The sequence below is a fragment of the Geotrypetes seraphini genome, chromosome 2 (assembly GCF_902459505.1).
Source record: "Geotrypetes seraphini chromosome 2, aGeoSer1.1, whole genome shotgun sequence".
Lineage (NCBI taxonomy): Eukaryota > Metazoa > Chordata > Amphibia > Gymnophiona > Dermophiidae > Geotrypetes > Geotrypetes seraphini.
Window position 1 is genome coordinate 8,232,301 of NC_047085.1, and position 24,763 is coordinate 8,257,063.

General features: G+C 41.5%; 1 protein-coding gene across 1 annotated transcript in view; it reads right to left on the reverse strand.

Moving 5' to 3' along the window:
* PLEC (plectin) overlaps positions 1 to 24,763 on the reverse strand; it is a 523,889-nt gene that overhangs the window by 74,514 nt on the left and 424,612 nt on the right. The window contains 6 exon segments of the mRNA XM_033935291.1: positions 10,943 to 11,102; positions 14,330 to 14,499; positions 21,030 to 21,149; positions 22,178 to 22,384; positions 23,792 to 23,947; positions 24,055 to 24,225. Of these exon segments, the coding sequence (XP_033791182.1) occupies positions 10,943 to 11,102; positions 14,330 to 14,499; positions 21,030 to 21,149; positions 22,178 to 22,384; positions 23,792 to 23,947; positions 24,055 to 24,225 (984 nt within the window).

Sequence of the window (24,763 nt, forward strand, 5' to 3'; positions counted from 1 at the left end):
ACGAACAGGCAAACCGGAAAGAGCCTCAGGATGTTTCCTTACAAGATTTGTGGGCACATGCACATGTGTTTGGTTGTTTGGGGGGTGTGACTGCTGGGTGCCTGGTGTGTGATTGTTGTGACTTGAGGCCGGTTGGTTGGGGTTTGACTGTGTTTGGCTGGGGGGATTATATTACTTAAAATGTCAATTGTGCTGGGCATCCAATCGAGGGGTCCTTGTACTTTGTCTCACTGTTGCCATGCTCTTTCACTTGTTCAGTTACTTGGCTGTTTTACCATGCTTTTATCTACACCCCCTTTTTGGTTGTATGTTCCCTTTGCAATTGCTAATAAAGATATTTAAAAAAAAAAATAAATTTATGGGCGATTAATACTGGAATGGAGGGGTTATTGAAGTCAGTAGTAACTCAGAATATGACATTTTCTGAAGTAGTACATAAATTAGAAAATGTTGATAATAATTTGAAAGTTTTGGAGAAATGTATTGTAATAACTGAATCCCAAATTACAACATTACAAGTGGTTTCCTCTTCAGCTGTTAAGGATTCACATATTATTCATACTCGATTTGAACTCATGGAAGATATGTTGAGGGCAAAACAAATCTGCGCCTAGACAATTTTCCAAAAACATCAGATATTTTGTTACGAAAATATTTTAAAGAAGTTCTGAGACTGACTGACGCAGAAACCTTGCCCATAACAAATTCCTACTATATCCCACAGAAGAAAAAAATTTCCGCTGATCTCGGAACAGATCAATTAGAACCAATAGAGTTTGATCTGACGGGTTTCCTTGAAGACTCTCAAGACACAATTCATTCTAGAGCAACTCTATTGGTGACATGTGCAAGGGAAATAGATAAATCTTTAATAAATGAAAGCTTATTTCCAAAATAAACATGTAAAATTACGTGGAGATACAGTTTTAATTTTTCCAGATGTGACCAAGGCAACTCAATTGAAAAGGAAAGCATTTTTGGATTTAAAATCCAGAGTATTGGCCCTGGAAGCCACATTTTATCTTAAGTTTCCATGTAAATGTGTTTTGAAATTTAAAGATTGTGAATTTTTGAAATTGCATGAATCGAATAAATAGAATAGGACAGGGGTAGGCAATTCTGGTCCTCAAGAGCCAGAGCCAGGTCAGGTTTTCAGGATATCCACAATAAATATGCCTGAGATAGACTTGCATTTCAAGGAGGCAAATCCTTCTCATACCTATTCATTGTGGATATCCTGAAAATCTGACCTGGCTCCGGCTCTCGAAGACCGGAATTGCCTACCCCTGGAATAGGAGTTCGGAATGAATATTATGCACCATTGATAATTGATTTTAAATCATGATTATGTTTGTATTTCCTAGCTGATGAGGTTATTCTCCCATGATGTGGACTAGAGCAGTGGTTCCCAATCCTGTCCTGGTGGACCACCAGGCCAATCGGGTTTTCAGGATAGCCCTAATGAATATGCATGAGAGAGATTTGCATATAATAGAAGTGCATATTCATTAGGGCTAGCCTGAAAACCCGATTGGTCTGGTGATCCTCCAGGACAGGGTTGGGGACCACTGGACTAGAGGATATAGTGACCAATTGGTGTATTTTTATTTATTATATGATTTGTCTGTAAAATCCTTTCTTTGTTATTATTTGTAATAATAATGTTTAAATTTGAGAGGGCGTGGCTTAACGCGAACACGAATGGACGCGTAATCGCAAAGCTCCTCATCTTCTAGGCACAGAATATAAAAAAATTATTCCCTTCTAAATAATTTTCATTAAGAAATAAATACTAAAGAAACGGAACATAAGACAAATGAAAATATCTTCTTTTACTGAAGCTAAAACGAAGCCTGAGGTAATAGGAGCTGAAAAGGCAGAGTGCCGTTTTTTTTCTTCAACGGTTTTATGAGACTTCAACTGCAGCGCTGAAATAGTGAACTGTGTGAGTAAACAAAATGCAGAGAGAGTGAAACAGTGATTGAGAAGGATTGTGTCCCGATGTGGACTAACATAATTTATAAAAATAAACCGTTGAATGTTGCCAACCTTTAAACGAAATTAAAGAGGCTTGAGAGAGAAAAAAGCTGAGAGAGAAATACCGGCAAAATTGAATTCTGAGGCGCTAAGAACAAATAAAAGTTAATTGCTTAATAGATTATTGAAATAAAAGAAGTAAAAAAGGATTATTAGAGTGAGTGTTGCTCTCCTCTATCATAGCTGCGACTGGGCTTGTGAGAGGAGAGCCAGAAGAAAGGATTGCCGACTTTTTTTTGGCGCTGAAACGGCATGATATTAAGAATGAGTGACTGGCAGAGCTGGTAAAATAGGTAAAATAGATCTGAAGGAGTATTTAACCTGCCGTGACTGAAAGAAACTGAAAAGAAGGGAATTTAAAGAAGGGTAAAGCAATGGCGGTTTGAGGCAGACGCTGAACCCTGAAGGCAAGAATCGGAGAATTTCTTTTTACTTTCACTGAAACAGAAGGAGATTGAAGAAAGGGTTTGCTGGAGAGAAGAGAAAACTTAGGGTGAATGATACCAGCCAAACATTGAGCTTGTTGAAAGCATATAGAAAGCATATATGAAAGAAGCTGAGCTAATGATCTAAAAAGAAATCCTAATTTGCTACAGTTGAGGCGAAGTATGCGCTGACGGGAGCCGAAACTTCTGAGAGCTGTTTAAGATTTCGGCGGTTTATTTAAACTTGCAGTACTGAGTTCGCGAGGTTTAAGTGAGTAAATAACAAGATTGATGGGGAGAGTTTGAATAAAATTTCTTTCCCGATCAGATATAGAAAACTCATAAAGAGGAAATAGTTTACCTTTTGGCGACGCTGAAAGGGAAATACAGTGAGAAATACTGAGAGAGGAATACCGACATTTTTCTTCAATGATTAATCATAGAAGAGCGGAAAATAAATAAATGTTAACTTATTAAGTAATTGAAATACTGAAAATTACTCTTCTCTGACGGGCTGCAATTGGGCTTGAGAATGAGATATGAGGAGATAGAGGAAAGGGTCAACGGAACTTTTTAAAAAAACTGAAACAGCAAGACGTTGAAGAAGTTCAGAAACGCTGTGAATGACCTTACTAAGTAACTGAAAATTACTTTTCTCTGACGGGCTGCGATTGGGCTTGTGAGAAAAGAGATAGAGAAAAAGGTCAACGGAATTTTAAAAAAAAAAACTGAAGCAGCAAGGAGTTGAGGCAGTTGAGAGACGCTGAGAAAGAACAGAGAACAGTAGCTTCAAATTTGTCAAATAAGAGGAAAAAATTATATAAAGTGTTGCTCTCCTCGGTCGGAGCTGCGATTGGGCTTGTGACAGGAGAGCTAGGGGAAAGGACTACTAAACATTTTTGTTCAGAGCTAAAACTGTATATCAATAAGAAAAAATAAATGCCAAAGGTAATTTATGAAATAACCTGACAAGTATAAGAGAGATATAAAAGAAGGAAAGGTAGTTGATCTAAAAATCCCCCTTCTTTATTGAGAAAGTGAAAGGGCTTAAAGGAAAAGAACCAAAAAGGAATACTAGTTCATTTTTTTTTTTTACATATATAGAACTGGAATTAAAACTGATAGTTACTCCAAAGAACTTTTTATCAATATTAAAGAGAAAAAGTCACTAAAAAGGAGTACTTAAGATTGAGACAGATATCTGAAAAAGAGAAAAGGACAAGGGAAAAAAGAAAAGGAATTAAAAACATAAAAATACCAAATATAAAACCAAGAGACTAAACATAAGAAATAAGAATAACCAAGAAAAAGAAAATAACAACATGGCAAGTACAAGACAAAACAAAAATGAGGCTGGTACATCTGCAAAAAGACAGAAACAAGATCAAACAACACCAAGCAAGATACCACTTCCTATTGATGAACCAGACATATTAAGCAAAGCTGAAGTCATGGAAGAATTAAAACAAATCAAACAAATGCTTAAAGAAACTATAACTAATATGTCTGAAATGAAAGAAGAAATTTTAAATATACATAGACAAATGGAAGTTAACAACAAAAGAACAACTGAACTAGAATCAAAAATGGAAACTATAGAATGTGAATCAAAAAGATGTAAAAACGACAGCCTGGAATTAAATAAATTAAAAGATCAACTGGAGGATTACGAGAATAGAGGAAGAAGAAAGAACATCAAACTCTTTGGAATACAAGAAAATTTAGAGGGAAAAAATACTATCCTTTTCCTTGAAAATTTAATTCCAAAAATACTACAATTAGACTTGAAACAACCAATTGAAATTGAAAGGGCGCATAGAATCCCAATTAAAAATTTAGAAAATAAAAACAGACCAAGACCAATCATTTTCAAAATGTTGAGATACCAACAAGCACTAGAGATACTAAATGCTGCAAAAAAAGATAAAAACTTAAATTATAAAGGATCAAGATTATGGTTTTTACCAGACTTTGCCAAAAACACAGCAAATAAAAGAAAAAGACTACTAGACATGAGACCTCTACTAAAAGAAAAAGGATTTAAATATGGTCTATACTACCCGGCGAAAATGAGAGTTTCATCTGGTGACAAATCCTTATATTTTGAAGATCCCGAAAAACTAAAAGATTTTCTCTCTAAACCAGAACCTATGATATTTTAACATAGAACATTAAGATGGTTTTGAAGACTCTATGAAAAATTAGAAAATATGACATATTTGAAATATCTGAAGAAAAGGAAGAAAACAATACAAAGAAAAGACAATAATAATAGAAAGAAAGAACAAAATATAGGAAATTTATTAAATAATACACTACATATATGTTAAAAATAATTATATGTTGAAATCATAATACTAAGGAAATACAAATCAACTTATTGTTAAATGGAAAATGATACATTAATGAAATGTTATGGAAAATGATTAAAGATATAAAAGATCAATATAGATAGATAGAAGGGAAATTTGTTTAAATATTAAATATTGATTGCCTGGAATGGGGAGAATGTTTGGATTACAGTTCCAATGTGTATCCTTAAGCAGCCAATGTATTGGGTGGGAAAGGGAGGGATAAGGAGAATATTTAAAAGACTAATTAAGGGAGATACATTAGGGTTAAATATGTGTGTCATGAAGAAAATTTTTTGGATATTAGAAATGAAAGAGGAGAGGAAGAATAAGATAATGAAAAGTATTAAAATGTATAATGTCTTTTAAAATATATTCTCTTAATGTCAATGGCCTGAATCATGTAATTAAAAGGAAAAAAATATTAACATTTTTAAAAAAGCAAAATGCAGATATTTATTGTCTGCAAGAAACCCATCTTAATATAAAGGAATCACAGAAATTATCAGGTGGATGGATAAAGGAATGTTTTTTTGCTCCAGCAGTGGGTAAAAAAGCAGGGGTTGCAATTCTTATAAATAAAAAATGTATGGCCAATATAAAGGTAAAAAGTTCAGATCCACATGGAAGATGGATACATATCGATATAGGTATGGGAAATGATACCCTGACGTTATTTAATATATATGCCCCTAATTCGAATCAATCAGAATTTTTCAAAAAGCTACAAAATATGTTATTACCACTGGCTGCCTCTAATTTAGTGGTGGCGGGAGATTTTAATGCTGTAATGGATCCACTATTGGATAAAAAACCAGGTAAAAATATTAAATCTTTAGGTCTAGATAATTTAGTTCGATCATGCGACTTGAATGATATATGGCGTATTCTTCATTTTAATGATCAGGAATATTCATTTTGTTCACAGGTTCATAAATCATTTTCAAGAATAGATTATATTTTTGTTTCAACAAATAAAGTGCAACAGGTGATTAAAGCCTCCATTGATCCTATTATTATTTCGGATCATGCGGGAATATGGATAGAATTACAATTAGATCAATTAGAAAATAATAGACCTCTTTGGAGATTTGATAATGCATTGCTTGTGGATGACAAATTTTTGGAAAATTTTAAAACACAAATTAATGAATTTTTTCAAATAAATTTAGTGGAAGATACATCTATAGAGAATATATGGGATGCATTTAAAGCAACTATGAGGGGTAATATTATATCATATTCAGCTTTTATTAGGAAACAAATTAAAAAACAATATATAGAATTAGAAAAAGAAATAAAAATATTAGAAGCTAAATTGATAAGTAAATGGGAATATGAAGTTTTGCAAGCTCTATTGAAAGTAAAAGGTAAATATAATGAATTAACTTCAAAAATGATAAGAAGGGATTTGTTTTCTAAGCAAACAGTGTATTATGGAAATTCCAATAAGGCGGGAAAATTATTGGCAAATTATCTTAAGGCAAAAAAAAGGAGAACTAATATTAATGGAATAAAAGATGATAATGGTATAATAACAAATCAAACAAATATAATATTAAAACAATTTTTAAATTTTTATAAGGATCTATATTCTTCCGAACCTTATTTGGAGAAACAAAAAGATGGAAAAAAATTTTTAGATTTAATTAATGGACCTAAAATTCCTGATCATATAAAACGAAGTTTAGAAGAACCTATATCATTAAAAGAATTAGAAACAGCATTGAGATCTCTTAGAGTTGGATCCGCTCCAGGTGGTGATGGTTACACAGTAGAATTTTATAAAACATTTCAAAATATCCTCTCCCCACATTTATTAAAATTATATCAGACACAACTTATAAAAGGTAATATAAAAGGTACTATGGCTGAATCAATAATAATTGTTTTGCCTAAGCCAAATAAAGATCCTACTTTGGTTTCAAACTACAGGCCTATATCTTTGATAAATGTTGATAATAAACTCTTAGCGAAAATTTTGGCTTTGAGATTAGCCAAAGCTCTCCCACATATTATAGATATGCATCAAACGGGTTTCGTTGCTAAAAGACATTCCTCCAATAACTCTAGACTATTATTTCACATGCTAAACTTGTCAAAAAAAATGGATGAACCGGCTTTTACAGTTTCATTAGATGCTGAGAAAGCATTTGATAGGGTAGAATGGAATTTTATGTATCAGGCTTTAGAATGGTTTGGTATAGGTTCTGGATTTATACAAATGGTAAAAACTTTGTATAGCTTCCCGATTGCAAGATTAAATATTAATAATGTGATATCTGATGGTTTTCAATTGCAGAGGGGAGTTAGGCAAGGCTGTCCTTTATCTCCTTTGTTATTTGATGTTGTATTAGAACCCTTATTATTAGCAATACAGCAAACGAGGGAGATACAAGGTATTCCATATTCAGATATGGAATATAAAATTTCGGCTTATGCTGATGATATTTTGCTTTATTTGAGAAATCCAGAGTCTACCTTATCTTCTTTATTGGAATTAATTGATAAGTTTGGCAAATTTTCAGGTTATAAAATTAATTGGAATAAATCTGAAATTATACCTCTGAATGTTCACTGTGTAAAAGGATTATTTGATACTTTTCCATTCATATGGAAAGAAGAAGGATTTAAATATCTAGGCATTCAAGTTAAAAAAACAATTGAAGATACTGTAAAAGAAAATGAAAAATATGTATTAAAAAAAGTTACGGAGTTATGTGAGCAATGGAACCCATTACATATTTCTTGGTGGGGAAGAGTTCAAACCATTAAAATGATGATGTTGCCTGTAGTTTGCTACCAAATGAGTATGATACCTATTTATTTTCAGGGGTCCTTTTATAAAAAGCTTAATAGAATTTTAACAAAATTTCTTTGGCTTGGTAAAACACCTAGAATAGCTTTAGTAACCTTACAAAAATCAATTAAGGAGGGAGGGGTAAATTTTCCAAATTTTTATAGGTACCATCAAGCCTATATTCTACGTCAGGGTATGTATTGGATCCTCCCAGAACTTATAGATAATGCACCAGATTGGTTATATTTGGAATGGCGCCTTATGTTTCCCCTAAATTTAGTTCATCTACCAAGTATTAATATACCTAAAAGATACAAAGAAAATAAAATAATAATGGATACTTGGAAAACATTGAGATTTATTGATAAATTAACACCCATCCCAATATACAAATCAACTAATCAATCCATATGGATAAACTCCAAGATCAAAATTGGCGGAGCTCAAATCCTTTGGAAGAACTGGATTAATGCAGGCATTAGAACTCTAGATGATATTATATCAGAAGGTAAACTGCTGGATTTTTCACAATTGCAACATAGATTTGGTCTCAATAAAACACAAAGTTTTAAATGGTTGCAATTGAAGCAGGCCATTCAGGTTGGGTTCCCTGAATGGAAATCTTTAAACAATCAATATAGTTTAAAATTCTTATGCTTTAAAGCAGACTTCCTAGGACATCAAGCCGCATTGTGGTATAAATTAATATCTGGATATGTAAATAAAAAACCAAAAAATGGTCTAAGAGACATTTGGAGCATTGAGATTGGACATCAAATTAATGCATCTCAATGGCCACTAATTTGGTCTTGGAGAATGGGATGTACAGTGTCAGCATCTATGAGACAAACATGGTTCTTTTTATTACATAGAGCTTTTTGGACCCCTACCCGTTTGCAAAAATTAGACAGTTCTAAGTCTAATAGATGCTGGCATTGTAATCTAGAACCAGGGACATTAGATCATTTATTATATCATTGTCCTTATATAAAAATTTTTTGGAATTCAATTTGGCCACAAATTAATAAATTAATGGAAAATCATATTGCGATATCATATGATACAATTTTATTTGGAACAATGATGAGAAAAAAAAGTCAAATTTCACCAGAAAATAATAAGCTTTTATTAATTATGACAGGGGTTGCCATTCAACATATAACTAACAATTGGAAAAATTACAACAACCTAAATTACACATTTTGGTGGAATACAATATGTCATATTTTTAAAATGGAAAGAACAATAGCAGTACAAAAGGGGACATATATTAAATTTATAAAAATATGGGGGCCATTGACAAAATACTATAATGAATAAATAATATGATGTTTTCTTCTTCTTTTCTTTTTTTTAAGGATTTTTTTTTTTTATGACACACATAAAGGGGGGGTAAGAAAAATTAATTTATACATAGTATGTTATAATATATTATACAAAATGTAACGTATGAAAAAAAAGGTAATAAAAGGGTGGGGGGAGGGAAATGGGATAAAAATTGTTTAGATTATATTGTATTAGATATAAAAAAGTTATTGAATATGTATCAATAGTATTCTAATATGTTGTATACTTTTTATAAAAATTTGAAAATTAAAATATTATATTAAAGTAATGAAAGGGAGGGGGGAGGGTGAGGGGGGAAAATCAAATTCAGATATATAATGTATTAGATATAAAAGTGATAATATGTATTTATAAATTGTAATTAATTATTATGTACACTTTATGAAAAATTAGAAAATAAAAAATATTTGGAAAAAAAAAAAAAAAATAATGTTTAAATTTAATTTTTTTTTTAAAGTAAAAACAGAACATGGGGTCATCAAGTAAGGCAGGCCTGCACAACTCCGGTCCTCGAGGGCCAAATCCAGTCGGGTTGTCAGGATTTCCCCAATGAATATGCATTGAAAGCAGTGCATGCACATAGATCTCATGCATATTCACTGGGGAAATCCTGAAAACCCGACTGGATTCGGCCCTCGAGGACCAGAGTTGTGCAGGCCTGAAGTAAGGCATCCTGCAAGGTCGCTCCAAAGTGAGTTGCAGCATCTGAAGGGGGACCTGTCTCCAGATGGGTTCGTTTTCCACCTCAAAATCCGAAGGAAAAGCGCAGAGGCCACACCTGTTCTTTCACGGGATTGATTCTTACTTCTCATTGGCACTCCTGATGAAGGCACTCTAGCCGAAACATGTTTTTACCAGAAGCCTATGATTGACAAGATTTGTTTTATGCCTGGTTTTAACTGGTTGCTATTAAAGTGGGACTGGAGACCTAGCCTCGCTCTGCTCTTTCGCTGTGACTTTCACCTTTGTGGCTGGTGTTTTTGTTTTGCACATATCATGATAGTAACCATGATTTGCTGAATGTGATTTCAGTTTCTCAAATGTACTGTTAACTCATGCATTAATTCTTCCTGCTAGAGCTTCACCAGATACGTGATATAAATGGGCTGCGTTTCCAGGTCATGATGTAATATGAGGGGAAGTGGTTACAGCCTCAGCAACCCTGACGTTCCGAGTTCAATCCCAGCTTCTCCCTGTGACCCTGGGCCAGTCACTTAACCTTCCATTGTCCCACTGAGATTGTAAGCCTGCCAGGACAGATAGGGAAAATACTTTAACAAAGTAGATGATGGCAGATAAAGACCCAAATGGTCCGTCCAGTCTGCCGAACCTGATTCAATTTTAAAAAAAAATTATTTTTCTTCTTATCTATTTCTGGGCGAGAATCCAAAGCTTTACCCGGTACTGTGCTTGGGTTCCAACTGCCGAAATCTCTGTTAAGACTTACTCCAGCCCATCTACACCCTCCCAGCCATTGAAGCCCTCCCCTGCCAATCCTCCTCCAAATGGCCATACACAGACACAGACCGTACAAGTCTGCCCAGTAACTGGCCTAGTTCAATCTTTAATATTATTTTCTGATTCTAAATCTTCTGTGTTCATCCCACGCTTCTTTGAACTCAGTCACAGTTTTACTCTCCACCACTTCTCTTGGGAGCGCATTCCAGGCATCCACCACCCTCTCCGTAAAGTAGAATTTCCTAACATTGCCCCTGAATCTACCACCCCTCAACCTCAAATTATGTCCTCTGGTTTTACCATTTTCCTGTTCGATGTATTGTAAACTGCTTTGGGTGAATCTCTTCATGAAAAGGCAGTTAATAAATCCCAATAAATAAAATAAATATACGTTGTATTAAGGATAAAGTATATTTCAGGTGAGTCTGGAAGTACATTTTTAGGCTCCAAGAAAATTCAGTCCTGGGGAGCCCTCAAGTTCGTAATTAGTGGAGAGGCCTGGATTAGGGGAGGTAAAGTCTAACCTTGTGCTTATCCATGAGGTCACTGACCAAGTCCTTGTCCCCCCTGATGGGCACATCTTCAGACAGCTGAGGCTCAGCCCAGTACAGCCAGTCCATGAGGGCCTGGAGAGCATCGGTGAACTTCCCTGAGAAAAGCAACGACTCTTCCAGCTTGTGCTGCCTGAAAGAGAAGGAGAAAGAAATGGCAGCTCTAAGAATACACAGTGGAAAGTGCACACACCAAGTTCAACTCTATCCATCTAACAGTACACAATGGGGGAGACTAGTAGATAAGGACAGGTTGTTCACCCTCTCCAAGGTAGGGAGAACGAGAGGGCACTCTCTAAAGTTAAAAGGGGATAGATTCCGTACAAACATAAGGAAGTTCTTCTTCACCCAGAGAGTGGTAGAAAGCTGGAACGCTCTTCCGGAGGCTGTTATAGGGGAAAACACGCTCCAGGGATTCAAGACAAAGTAGATAAAGACAGGTTGTTCACCCTCTCCAAGGTAGGGAGAACGAGAGGGCACTCTCTAAAGTTGAAAGGGGATAGATTCCGTACGAACATAAGGAAGTTCTTCACCCAGAGAGTGGTGGAAAACTGGAACGCTCTTCCGGAGGCTGTTATAGGGGAAAACACCCTCCAGGGATTCAAGACAAAGTAGATAAAGACAGGTTGTTCACCCTCTCCAAGGTAGGGAGAACGAGAGGGCACTCTCTAAAGTTGAAAGGGGATAGATTCCGTACGAACATAAGGAAGTTCTTCTACACCCAGAGAGTGGTGGAAAACTGGAACGCTCTTCCGGAGGCTGTTATAGGGGAAAACACCCTCCAGGGATTCAAGACAAAGTAGATAAAGACAGGTTGTTCACCCTCTCCAAGGTAGGGAGAACGAGAGAGCACTCTCTAAAGTTGAAAGGGGATAGATTCCGTACGAACATAAGGAAGTTCTTCTTCACCCAGAGAGTGGTGGAAAACTGGAACGCTCTTCCGGAGGCTGTTATAGGGGAAAACACGCTCCAGGGATTCAAGACAAAGTAGATAAAGACAGGTTGTTCACCCTCTCCAAGGTAGGGAGAACGAGAGGGCACTCTCTAAAGTTGAAAGGGGATAGATTCCGTACGAACATAAGGAAGTTCTTCTTCATCCAGAGAGTGGTGGAAAACTGGAACGCTCTTCCGGAGGCTGTTATAGGGGAAAACACCCTCCAGGGATTCAAGACAAAGTAGATAAAGACAGGTTGTTCACCCTCTCCAAGGTAGGGAGAACGAGAGGGCACTCTCTAAAGTTGAAAGGGGATAGATTCCGTACGAACATAAGGAAGTTCTTCTTCACCCAGAGAGTGGTGGAAAACTGGAACGCTCTTCCGGAGGCTGTTATAGGGGAAAACACCCTCCAGGGATTCAAGACAAAGTAGATAAAGACAGGTTGTTCACCCTCTCCAAGGTAGGGAGAACGAGAGAGCACTCTCTAAAGTTGAAAGGGGATAGATTCCGTACGAACATAAGGAAGTTCTTCTTCACCCAGAGAGTGGTGGAAAACTGGAACGCTCTTCCGGAGGCTGTTATAGGGGAAAACACCCTCCAGGGATTCAAGACAAAGTAGATAAAGACAGGTTGTTCACCCTCTCCAAGGTAGGGAGAACGAGAGAGCACTCTCTAAAGTTGAAAGGGGATAGATTCCGTACGAACGTAAGAAAGTTCTTCTTCACCCAGAGAGTGGTAGAAAACTGGAACGCTCTTGCGGAGGCTGTTATAGGGGAAAACACCCTCCAGGGATTCAAGACAAAGTAGATAAAGACAGGTTGTTCACCCTCTCCAAGGTAGGGAGAACGAGAGAGCACTCTCTAAAGTTGAAAGGGGATAGATTCCGTACGAACGTAAGGAAGTTCTTCTTCACCCAGAGAGTGATGGAAAACTGGAACGCTCTTCCGGAGGCTGTTATAGGGGAAAACACCCTCCAGGGATTCAAGACAAAGTAGATAAAGACAGGTTGTTCACCCTCTCCAAGGTAGGGAGAACGAGAGAGCACTCTCTAAAGTTGAAAGGGGATAGATTCCGTACGAACGTAAGAAAGTTCTTCTTCACCCAGAGAGTGGTAGAAAACTGGAACGCTCTTGCGGAGGCTGTTATAGGGGAAAACACCCTCCAGGGATTCAAGACAAAGTAGATAAAGACAGGTTGTTCACCCTCTCCAAGGTAGGGAGAACGAGAGAGCACTCTCTAAAGTTGAAAGGGGATAGATTCCGTACGAACGTAAGGAAGTTCTTCTTCACCCAGAGAGTGGTGGAAAACTGGAACGCTCTTCCGGAGTCTTTCAAAGGGGAAAACACCCTCCAGGGATTCAAGACAAAGTTAGACAAGTTTCTGCTGAACAAGAGCGTGCACTGGTATGGCTAGTCTCAGTTAGGGCACTGGTCTTTGACCAGAGGGCCGCCATGTGAGCAGACTACTGGGCACGATGGACCACCGGTCTGACCCAGCAGCGGCAATTCTTATGTTCTTATGAGGAGGGTGAGGATTGGAGGGTGAGAGTGTGGACAAGGGAGGAATGAAGGAATGGAAGAGGCTGGAAACTGATAGATAAGAACATAAGAAAAGCCCTGCTAGGTCAGACTAATGGTCCATCTAGCCCAGTAGCCCATCTTCATGGAGGCTAATCCAAGTCACAAGTACCTGTCAAAAACCCAATTAGTAGAAGCATTCCATGCTAATGACCTATGTCTGTGTCAACAGCAGACTATGGACTTTTCCTCCAGGAACTTGTCCAAACCTTTCTTAAAACCAGCTACGCTATCCGCTCTTACCACAACCTCTGGCAATGCGATCCAGAGCTTAACTATTCTCTGAGTGAAAAAAAATGTCCTCCTATTGGTTTTAAAAGTATTTCCCTGTAACTTCATCGAGTGTCCCCTAGTCTTTGTAATTTTTGACAGAGTGAAAAATCGATCCACTTGTACCCGTTCTACTCCACTCATGATTTTGTAGACTTCACTTCTATCTCCTCTCTTTTCCAGGCTGAAGAGCCCTAATCTCTTTAGTCTTTCCTCATACAAGAGGAGTTCCATCCCCTTCACCATCTTGGTCGCTCTTCTTTGAACCTTTTCTAGTGCCACTATATCTTTCTTAAGATAAGGAGACCAGAATTGATCGCAATTCTCCAGATGAGGTCACACAATGGAGTGATACAGAGGCATTATAATATCTTTAGTCTTTTTTACCATCCCTTTTCTAGACTAAGAATGTTATAATGCCTCTGTATCACCTAGATGGAGAAGAGATTCAAAAACAGAGAGAGGAAAAGGGGCAAGATAATAGAAAACCAGGACTGGCGAGGGTAAAGACAAGAAAAGACATGGCTACTCAGAGAACAGTGTGTGTGGGGACGATTGGGGAGATTAGTGGGCTCACCTCTCTGTGGATTTCCAGCAGACTAAATCCCATTTCTCCTTCAGTTCTCCCAGTAATTCATCCAGTTTCTGTACATCCTCAGGGAGCTGGGCCTTCTCACGCAGTGAGCGTCCATTTCGCAGAGTGGCTTCATATACTGGCCGTTTGGTGCGCAGCACTTTTTGAAACTCCTAAAAGGATGGACAGATATGAAAAGAGAGTGGCAGAGATGAAGAAGAAGAGAAAAGAAACTGTGTGACAGAGTACACATGGTTAGATAAGAACATAAGTGTTGCTGTACTGGAACAGATCAAAGGTCCATTGAGCCCCGTATCCTGTCTCCAACAATGGTCAATCCAGGTCACAAGTACCTGGCAAGATCTCATAAGGGTAAAAAAAATTTTATGCTGCTTATCAGAAAAAAGTAGTGGATTTTCTCCCCCCTTCCCCTCCCCCCCCCCGTAGGCGTACCTAAAAGGGGTGCTCAGATGACTCCTCTAAGAGCCATCAACATCAATAACTTCTTCCCAGCAGCATAAACAGAGTTCACAATTCGCTGCTCTTGTCGGCATCGGACCTTCCTCTCTGCCGAGTCCTGCCTTAGCAGAAACAAGAAATAGGAGGGACCCGGCAGAGAGGAAGGCCTAACGCTGGCAGAAGCAGCAAATTGTGAATATTGCACTGCCAACTGTAGGGTGACAAAAGGAGGGAGGGCGGGCATGGGAGGGGGAAAGAAATGCTGCATCCAATTGGGGAGAGGGAGGGAGAAGGAAGACCAAAGAGAGGAGATGAAAGAGAGATGCCAGAGCATGGGAAAGGAAAGAAAGAAGATGCCAGACCATGGAGGGGAGAGGGAGAGATGGAAGGGAAGGAGAGGATAGGAGAAGAAAAAGACGCCAAGGCATGGGGGGAGAGAAGAGAAGGGAAGGAGACTTAAATGCCAGACTATCGGGAGAGAAGGGAGGAAGAGAAAGGAAGGAAAGCAGATGCCAGAGCATGGAAGGAGAGGGAGAGATGGAAGGAGAAGAGAGGAGAAAAATCCCAGGGCATACGGGAAGGGAAGCAAATGCCAATCCATGGGGTGAGTTGGGGTGGGAAGGAGAGAAGGAAAGGAGAAGAGAGAGAGATGCCAGAGCATGCAGGAGGGAGTTGAGACTGAAAGAGGAAAATGGAAGGGACAGAGAAAGAGGGTGGATGCTGGATGGAATGGAGAATGAAGAGAGATGAAAAAAGCAGAAACCAGAGAAACCAGATGAAAAAAGCAGAATCCGCAAACATCTGAAAACCTGGCTTTTCACAAAAATGTAAGTCTCCCTCCAACTTAGGAATTCTAGGAAACTCTTATATCTTGGCATCCCAAGTCCTCTAAATTTTCTTCACACTACTACCTCTAACCCTCTGTTGTAGTTTCTTCCTATTTCTTCCACTGTAAACCGCGCCGAGCTCTACAAACGTGGAGAAGATGCGGTATACAAACCTAAAGATTAGATTAGAGATGACAAATGATAGAAAAAAATATTTTTCGTTGCTTTAGAATAAAATAGTATTGTAACTCAATTGATAAACATAAATAGAAACTAGAAAAAGGGTAATCTTTTTATTGGACTAATTTTAATACATTTTTACTAACTTTTGGAACCAAAATTCCCTTCCACAGGCAGTGGCATACCAAGGGGGGGGGGGGGGGTAGAGGAGGAAAGCAAAATGGGGGAGAGAGGGAGGTCCGTCCCGGGTGCAGCTCCTAGGGAGTGCCCCTCTGATCCCTTTTTATATTAGGGGGGTGTTAAAACTGATCGGCCCCAGGTATCACATACTCTATGTATGCCACTGAATTTCTGAAGTCCATCTTATTAATGACTTATGAACTTTTAGGAAATTATATAAATCTTTTTTATACCCTGCTAAGCTAACTGCTTTTACTACATTCTGCAGCAACGAATTGCAGAGTTTAATTACATGTTGTGTGATACATGCTGTGTGAAGAAATATTTTCTCCAGTTTGTTTTAAATCTAGTTTTAAGCCTAGTGGCTTCATCACATGTCCCCTAGTCCTAGTAATTTTGGAAAGCGTGAACAAGCGATTCACATCTACCCTTTCCACTCCACTCAATATTTTATAGACCTCTGTCATATTACCCCTGAGCTGTCTCTTCTTGAAGCTGAAGAGCTCTAGCCGCTTTAGCCTTTCCTCATAGGGAAGTCATCCCATCCTTTTTATCATTATTTTTGCCCTTCTCTTTACTTTTTCTAATTCTGCTGTATCTTTTTTGAGAGATAAAGTAACCAGAACTTCACATAGAGGGGCATAATAAAAAAAAAGTCTAAGTTGGGCCCATGTGCCTAAGGCCCCGCCCACAGAAGGGGCCTAAGACAACTGGGCCAATTCCGGTTGGCCCAGGCACCTCAAGCCCCACCTGTGGGTGAGGTTTGAGCCGCCTGGGCCAATCAGGCCCTAAGGCCAGCCATTCCGGAGATGGCTGGCCTGTCGGATGGATGGGCTTGGCACCCGTCCGACCGACCAACAATTTTTAAGGTATGGGGAAAGGGGGTGGGGGTTGGGGGGTCGGCAGGGGGGTCGTGGGTCAGTGGGGGGGTGATCGGCGGTTCGGGGGGGGGCGGTCGTAGGGGAATTGCGTCGAGGGCAGGAGGACCTGGGATCCCTCCTGCCCGTTTTTTAGTGGGGGTGGGGATTAGGGGGTGTTGCCGGGCCAGGAGGGCTTGGACTCCCTCCTGGCTGGATCGTGGGGGGGGGGAGGGGGGTTGGGGATCGCGGGGCAAGAGGGTTTGGGCTCCCTCTTGCCCCAATGTCAGCGGGGGGTTGCAGTTCGCCAGGGCAGGAGGGTTTGAGCTCCCTCCTGCCCTGCTCGTGTCAGGGGGGGGTGGTGATGTATCGCAGCAGGAGAGATTGGCCATCTCCCCTGCCGCGATACGATCTCTCCTCTACCCGAACTGCCACAACCTGCGGCAGGAGAGATTGGGCATCTCTCCTGTCGCGGGTCGCGGCAGTTCGGGTAGAGGGGTGATCGCATCGCGGCAGGGGAGATGAGGCATCTCTTCTGCTGCGATGGTTGTGGTGGGGGGGTAGGTTGCCTGGCCGCTGAACTGATCGCGCCAGCCGCCATCAGCTCAGCAGCCCCTTTTTCAGCACTTATACCTGTTTTGACTTGATCTAAGTCAAAACGTATAGATGCCAACTAGGCAACCTGTCAAAATCTTTGGTTATACGTATTGTACGCCTAGGTGTAGGTCAGCCCACCTCCCGCCCGCCTCTTTTCTCTCTGTGCGTTTAGTGGCAGGGGAAAGGCCTAAGCTGGTTTTAGATACGTCTAAAACCAGCTTTGATTATGGATACTTGGACGATCAGGCTTTTTGATCGTCCAAGTACCCATTTAGGCCACTTTTTAGATGTTTTTTTAAAATGTATTATTATTATGAGCCCCATAGTATTTATATTAGGCCATAACATAGAGCAATACAAAGGCATTATAACATTTCCATCTTTGCCTTCCATTCCTTTCCTGATCATTCCTAACATTATGTTTGCTTTCTTAGTAGTCGCCACACATTGATCTGAGGGTTGCAACGTATCCTCAACAATGACACCCAGATCCTTTTCCTGGGCAGTGACTCCTAACACAGAACCCAGCATCATGTAGCTATAGTTCGGGTTCCTCTTTCCTACATGTATCGCTTTGCACTTGCTCACATTAAACGTCATCTGCCATTTTGAGGCCCAGTCTCCCAATCTTGCAAAGTCCTTGGTTAGGACCACGGCAGAACGCGATCTAGGGGTGATCATTAGTGATGACATGAAGGCTGCCAATCAAGTGGAGAAGGCTTACTCCAGGGCAAGAGAAATGATGGGTTGTATCCGTAGAGGTTTTGTCAGCAGGAGACCTGAAGTCATGATGCCATTATACAAATCTATGGTGAGGCCTCACTTGGAGTACTGTGTTCAGTTCTGGAGACCACACTACCGTAAGGACATGCTGAGGATCGAGTCGGTTCAGCGAATGGCCACCAGGATGGTCTTGGGGCTCAAAGATCTCACGTATGAAGAAAGACTAAAAAAATTGCGGCTGTACTCACTTGAGGAAAGAAGAGAGAGGGGAGGCATGATTGAAACATATAAGTACATCACAGGTCGTATCAAGTCGGAAGATGATATCTTCTGTCTCATGGGACCCTCGACCACCAGAGGGCACCCGCTGAAAATCAGGGGAGGGAAGTTTCATAGCGACTCCAGAAAGTACTTCTTCACCGAAAGAGTGGTGGACCACTGGAACAGACTCCCACCGCAGGTGATTGAGGCCAGCAGCGTGACGTATTTTAAGAGAAAATGGGATACTCACGTGGGATCTTTAAGGGAGTGAATTCAGGGGGGCGGATACTTGGTATGGGCAGACTTGGTGGGCTATAGCCCTTTTCTGCTGCCATTTTCTATGTTTCTATGTTTCTAATTTGTCACAATCTTCTTCAATTTAACAATTTTGTGTCATCAGTAAGTTTAAATACTTCACTAGTTATTCCCATCTCTAGATCATTTATAATTGTCAAAAAGCAACGGTCCCACTATCTACCGTAATCATGTAACCCTACTCTCGGTTTTCAATCTTTTAGTTAGTTAGTTGCCATTGACTTGTGTTCGAGTCTTAGCGACTTGATGAATTACAGATCTAAAAAGAAATCGGTTATGTGCTAGTCTGAAAAGGACCTCCAGCATCATCCCCATGGTTGTTTACAACGTGTCCCGCCATCTGATTGCAGGTCGACTTCTTCACCTGGTTCCTTCGATCTTCCCAATGATCTTTCTCTTCTGACAGTGTGACCAAATAAGACAGTCGTAACTTCATCATTTGGGCTTTGAGTGACCCAGCTGGTTTGATCTCTTCCAGAATCGATTTGTTAGTTCTTCTGGCAGACATAAAATCCTTCTCCAACACCAAAGCTCAGATAAGTCAATCTTCTTTCTGTCTTGTCCATCTTTCGCATCCAAAATTGACGACTGAGAAAATGAATGCGTGAAGAGCCACTAAGTACTAGTCTGTGGTTTCTTATAGAGAATGACACGGGGAAAAAATCTGTCCCCGTCACCGCCCCATCACCGTCACCGCCATCCCTTTCACCGCCCCGTCACCGCCACTGCCATCTCATTCACCGCCCCGTCACCGTCACCGCAGCATGCATAAAAGCCTCAAACAGGTATGATTTTATATACTTATCTTTATTAACGTATTCCCATGGGTTACATACTGAACATGTGCGGGATTCCTCCATTCTTGCAGCACATGTTCAGGAATAGGATTCAGTAACCCATGGGAATGGACACAGCACAGTACTCAGATTAAAAAAAAAAAAGAACCAGCTCAGCCAGACTCCCGTCTCCAACCGATCAAAGAATCCCCCCCCCCCACGCCTGCCGCCGCCACCGCCGCCAACCCTGGGCAGGCAAGTAGTAGGACAGTGTGCACCTTACCTGTACTTGTAGCGTCGAAGTTTTCAATGAAATTTCAGCTCCTCCATGTCTGAAGCAGTGACTCCTCTCCAATCCAGGCAGCGACTCCAAAAAAAATCCTGGGCTTGCCTCTCAGCTCCGAAATCCCCCGATTTCCAATCGCTACTGCAACCCATTAAATATCACGTGTGGCAGTAGCGATTTGGTCCCCTTCTTGAGCAGGAAAGAACTGACTAATGAGGAGCCAGAATATTGAAGGGGGCGGAGTCAGGCAACGTGCAAGTCGGGTGGAGAGAGACGAGTTGGAGGAGACCACATGGCCGACAAGCATGGCCGCCGGAAAAAAAATCAGACACCTGTCCCGAAGTGAACCGAACACACGGTGAAGACCCGGTAAATTGCGGTATGTAGAAGGGGATACATTTGCCTGCGGGGACAAATCTTTTCACCGTTTTTGCGGGCGGTGAAAACTTTTGTCCCCGTGTCTGCAGTGATTTGGCTATGGAGTCTCCATAGCCCGCAGCCAAACCACAGCCACACCGCGGTTACCTGCGGGGATTGCTCCCCGTGTCATTCTCTAGTTTCTTATTCTTAATTCCTTTTGACAATTTTTATTGAAAATGGAGACTACTACTATTTATCACTAATATAGCGCAGAAAGGCGTACGCAGCACTGTACATTTTCACATTTAGTAGACAGTTCGGAGGAGCTTACAATCTAACTTGGGCAGACAGACATGACGTACAGGGTTGGGGATGGAGAACCCAAGGTGAGAGGAGTTAAAAAGAGTTTCGAAGAGGTGGACTTTTAACTGGGCCTTGAACATTGCCAAAGATGGAGCCCGCCGTAGGGATTTGGGCAGCTTGTTCCAGGCATACAGCACAGCAAGATAGAAGGGACGGAGTCTGGAGTTGGCAGAGGAGGAGAAGGGCACAGATAAGATGGACTTACCAGATGAGTGGAGCTCGAGGGAGGGGGGGGATAAGCGAAGAGAGGTAACAAGGGGCAGCCAAGTATGTTGTATAGAGCAGAGAAACAGACTCTTGTTTAATTCATTTTGAATTTTATTTTATATACACAGCGAAATTTGAAAACTGAATGTGTGAATACTTTTACATAGAAAGGAAAGAGAAAAAGAACTGAATTACATGTTTGCATTCATTTTTCAGGTAAACGCTGGCAACCCAGATGAGATGTCAGGGAACAGCTACTCCTTCAGGTATGGGATAGGGCGGGGTGGGGGTGGGGCTGGGACTCTCCCTTACCTTGTGATCCGCAAGCTGCTGTTTGATGTCATCCTGGCTCTGAGATGAATCCACCTGTTTCTCCAGGGTCAGCTCTACCTCCTCCATCCAGTCCAAGAGAAGTCGCTGAGACTCACTGAACTAGAACATAAAAACCAAGAATATGATGGGAGAAAAGTCCTTGTTCCAATACCTGTGACCTCAATTGATCTGGTTTCCCCATCACTCCCCCCACCGCTAAGAACCTAAGAATAGCCTTCCTGGGTCAGACCAACGGTCCATCAAGCCCAGTAGCCCGCTCTCATGGTGGCCAATCCAGGTCCTAGTACCTGGCCAAAACCCAAAGAGTAGCAACATTCCATACAGAATCCCAAGGAGTAGCAAGATTCCGGAATCCCAGAGAATAACAAGATTCCAGAATCCCAAAGAATAGCAACATTCCATAAGGAATCTCAAAGAATAGCAAGATTCCGGAATCCCAGAGAGTAACAAGATTCCGGAATCCCAGAGAGTAACAAGATTCCGGAATCCCAGAGAGTAACAAGATTCCGGAATCCCAGAGAGTAACAAGATTCCATGCCACCAATATAGGCTTCCCCCCTCTGTGCTTCTCCCAAGATTTATCAAGCACGATTTCAGCTTTCTGTTCTGAACACCCTTCAAAGCTATATCACCCTCAACAAGAAGAGTGATCTTTTTGGTCAAGGAATCTGCAGCTATCAAGGAATCTACCCTCGGCAACTTTATCTTCTCAGGTTCTTTCTGAGAAACGACTAGTGACGAGACATGGCCCCGTGTCCTGTTGAGCCTCCATTATAGTAAGCTGTGGTTGGACGGATGCTACTCGTCTACCCTTGCTTTTTAGCGCTATGGTTGTGAATTCCAAACAAGAATCTTGGGATCCCCATCACCATTTGGGAACTACTGCACTAAAAACTTTTAGCCCATTCAACGAGCATCTTATGGAAGGAACAAGGAGAACTAGTGTGCTCCGCCTATCTTGAACCCGCCCCTTAGTTCAACTAGCCAGGGAGAGAAAAAGCTTGCATATTTATGAATGTTCTGCGAGCTCGGGGATCTTCTTACGCTGCGCTCTCCTCTGGCTACGTCTTCTGCCTGCAGCGATACAAGAGCCCTGGCCAGACACTGAGGCAACAGCCCCGACTCACCTGCTTGGCTCGTTTGCGGGAGTCCTCCAGCTCTCTGCCCTTCGCGACAGTGCACTGCTGGACCTTTGAAAGGCGCTCCTGTGCCGTCAGCACCAGGTTCTGAATCACAGCGCAATCCTGTTTGCTGCTATAATCCTTCAGGCGGCAGGCAGATCGCTCCAGGCCTGCCAGCTTCTCCCCACGGGCATTCACCTCGGTCAGCAGCACCTGGGCAAAGGATTGGCGCCGGGAGAGAAAGAAGACCAGGTGAAGTCTGTATCATGTTCTCCAAGTCAAAGAGGAGACTTAGCACCAGATCTGAGTTCAACAGTCTCTCTTCTCAATGGCGTAGTAAGAGGGGGTGGGGGTGGGGTGGTTCGCCCCGGCCGCCATGTTGGTGGGGGTGCTGGCACCCCTCCTACTCTCCGCCCTTGACTCTTCCCACACCTCCACCCGCCACGTGCACACCCTCTTCCCTTCCCCCGTTCACCGCCGCGAGCAACAACTTTGACGTACTCCTTGCGACTCATTGTCTCTCCTGCTGATGTCACTTCCGGGTGCCACACCTCGGGGGTCGCGAGGAGTACGTTGAGGTTCTTGTTGCTCGTGAACAACTAGAGGTATGGGGGAAGGGGGGATAAGGGAGGAGTGGGGGAGGGGCGCTTCTCACCCTCGCTGTGCCACTGTTAAGAGAGACAAGTATGGGAAGAGAGCTGAGCAAGTCTGATTTGCTTCTTGCCTAATACTTTAAAACCTCTGGTTGGGTCATGTTTCGAAAACCATTTTAATGATTCCATTCTTACAGTTGCTTGTATGAGAGATTCCTCAATGATTGGTCTTAGAATACAGAATCAATTGCCAAATGATTTGTCAACGTTCACTTGTTTTTAGGTTATTGCAATATGTTTGTTGTGTTTCAATGATTTACTTTGATCATTTTAGTTTTTGTGTTTAATAGAAACCACTTTGAACCAATTTTCCAGGATATGAGAATATCACAAAAACAACCCCCCAAACCCCTTCCCTCAAAAAAATTCATCTAAACCAGTATCCCATCTTGATGGGGGCCAATTCAAGTCACAAGTATCTGGCAAAAACCAAATAGTAGAAGCATTCCAGAATCTCAAAGAGTATCAAGATTCCGGAACGCCAAATAGTAGCAAATTCCATGCGGAATCCCTAAAGAATAGCAAGATTCCATAGAGAATCCCAAAGAGTAGCAGCGTTCCAGAATCTCAAAAAGAATTAAGATTCCGGAACGCCAAATAGTAGCAAATTCCATGCAGAATCCCTAAAGAATAGCAAGATTCCATAGAGAATCCCAAAGAGTAGCAGCATTCCAGAATCTCAAAAAGAATTAAGATTCCGGAACCCCAAATAGTAGCAACATTCCATGCGGAATCCCCAAAGAACAGCAACATTCCATAGAGAATCCCAAAGAGTAGCAACAGCATTACTTCCCGTCTGCACATGGGCAGATACACTCCAGCCCTGGCCCAAAGAGATGAGGCTTGTGTGCGGCTAGGTTTGGGGGGCAGAATGGGACAGAACGGGGCAGTTCCAGGGCAGAACAAGGCGTGGTCATGCGCTTTACTAGTTGGAAAATCTGGTAAACCTACCCATACCCTCACTAACCTTGTGCTCCTGAATCTGGTTGGTTACCGTCTCCAGCACCAGACTGGCTGCAGGCAGAGTGAGGAGGGTGTCCTCTGTCCTACTGATCCACTTTAGCAGGTCTTGAGCTGAGCTGTGAAACTCCGTAGTCACCGACAGCCCTTCTGTCAGGCACTCCTGGATGGCAAAAGGAAGATGACTAACACAGCAACTGCATTTCTGTACGCACATGCGCAAAAACAGAGTCCTGCAAGCAAGGCCCAAACATTGCACCCCCAGCTCACCTTCCTGTCTTGAACCTTGGTGTAGACGGATTCCCACTTCTGCTCCAGAACATGGAGGCTGTGCTCTGAGACAGAACCCCGCGAGAGGGGGCAGGAGGCCAGCAGCCGCTGCAGGCGGTCCCTTGCACTGTTATACACATGCTGCTTGCACTCCATCTCCTTCCATAACTCCTGGAAAGGAATAAGAGAGAGGGGGGAGGGTCAGGTACCTTATAAAATCTATAGGTGAAAGCAGAGGAGAGTGTGGCGCAGTGGTTCCCACCAGGACAGACAAGGAAAAATGCTTGAGTACCTAAATGTAAACTGCTTTGAGATTTTGGGTGGACTCACATTTTCCACCATGAATGCAGTGGTTAGAGTGGCTTATGGGCCTGGGTCCTCCTCTCTCTGGTTCACTAGCCCACCCCCCAGACTTCTTAAGCCACCTCTATGCAGTTCTACTAGGCTTTCTTATGTCATGTGCTGATGTTCTGGAGGTAAGTACGTACATTTTTATTCTGATTTTTATGATGGCATTGGGGGGGGGGGGGGGTCAGAGATCATTGGCAGAGTGTGTGGGGGTCTGTACTTTGTCCTTGCAGTAGTTATCTGGCCACTTTGGATACCTTCTGGGCACTTATACCTCTTTTTAGATCGTCTAAGTCATGACGTATAAGTTCTGTCTAGGCAGTCTCGTCAAACTTTCGATTATCGCTGCAGGATGACTAAG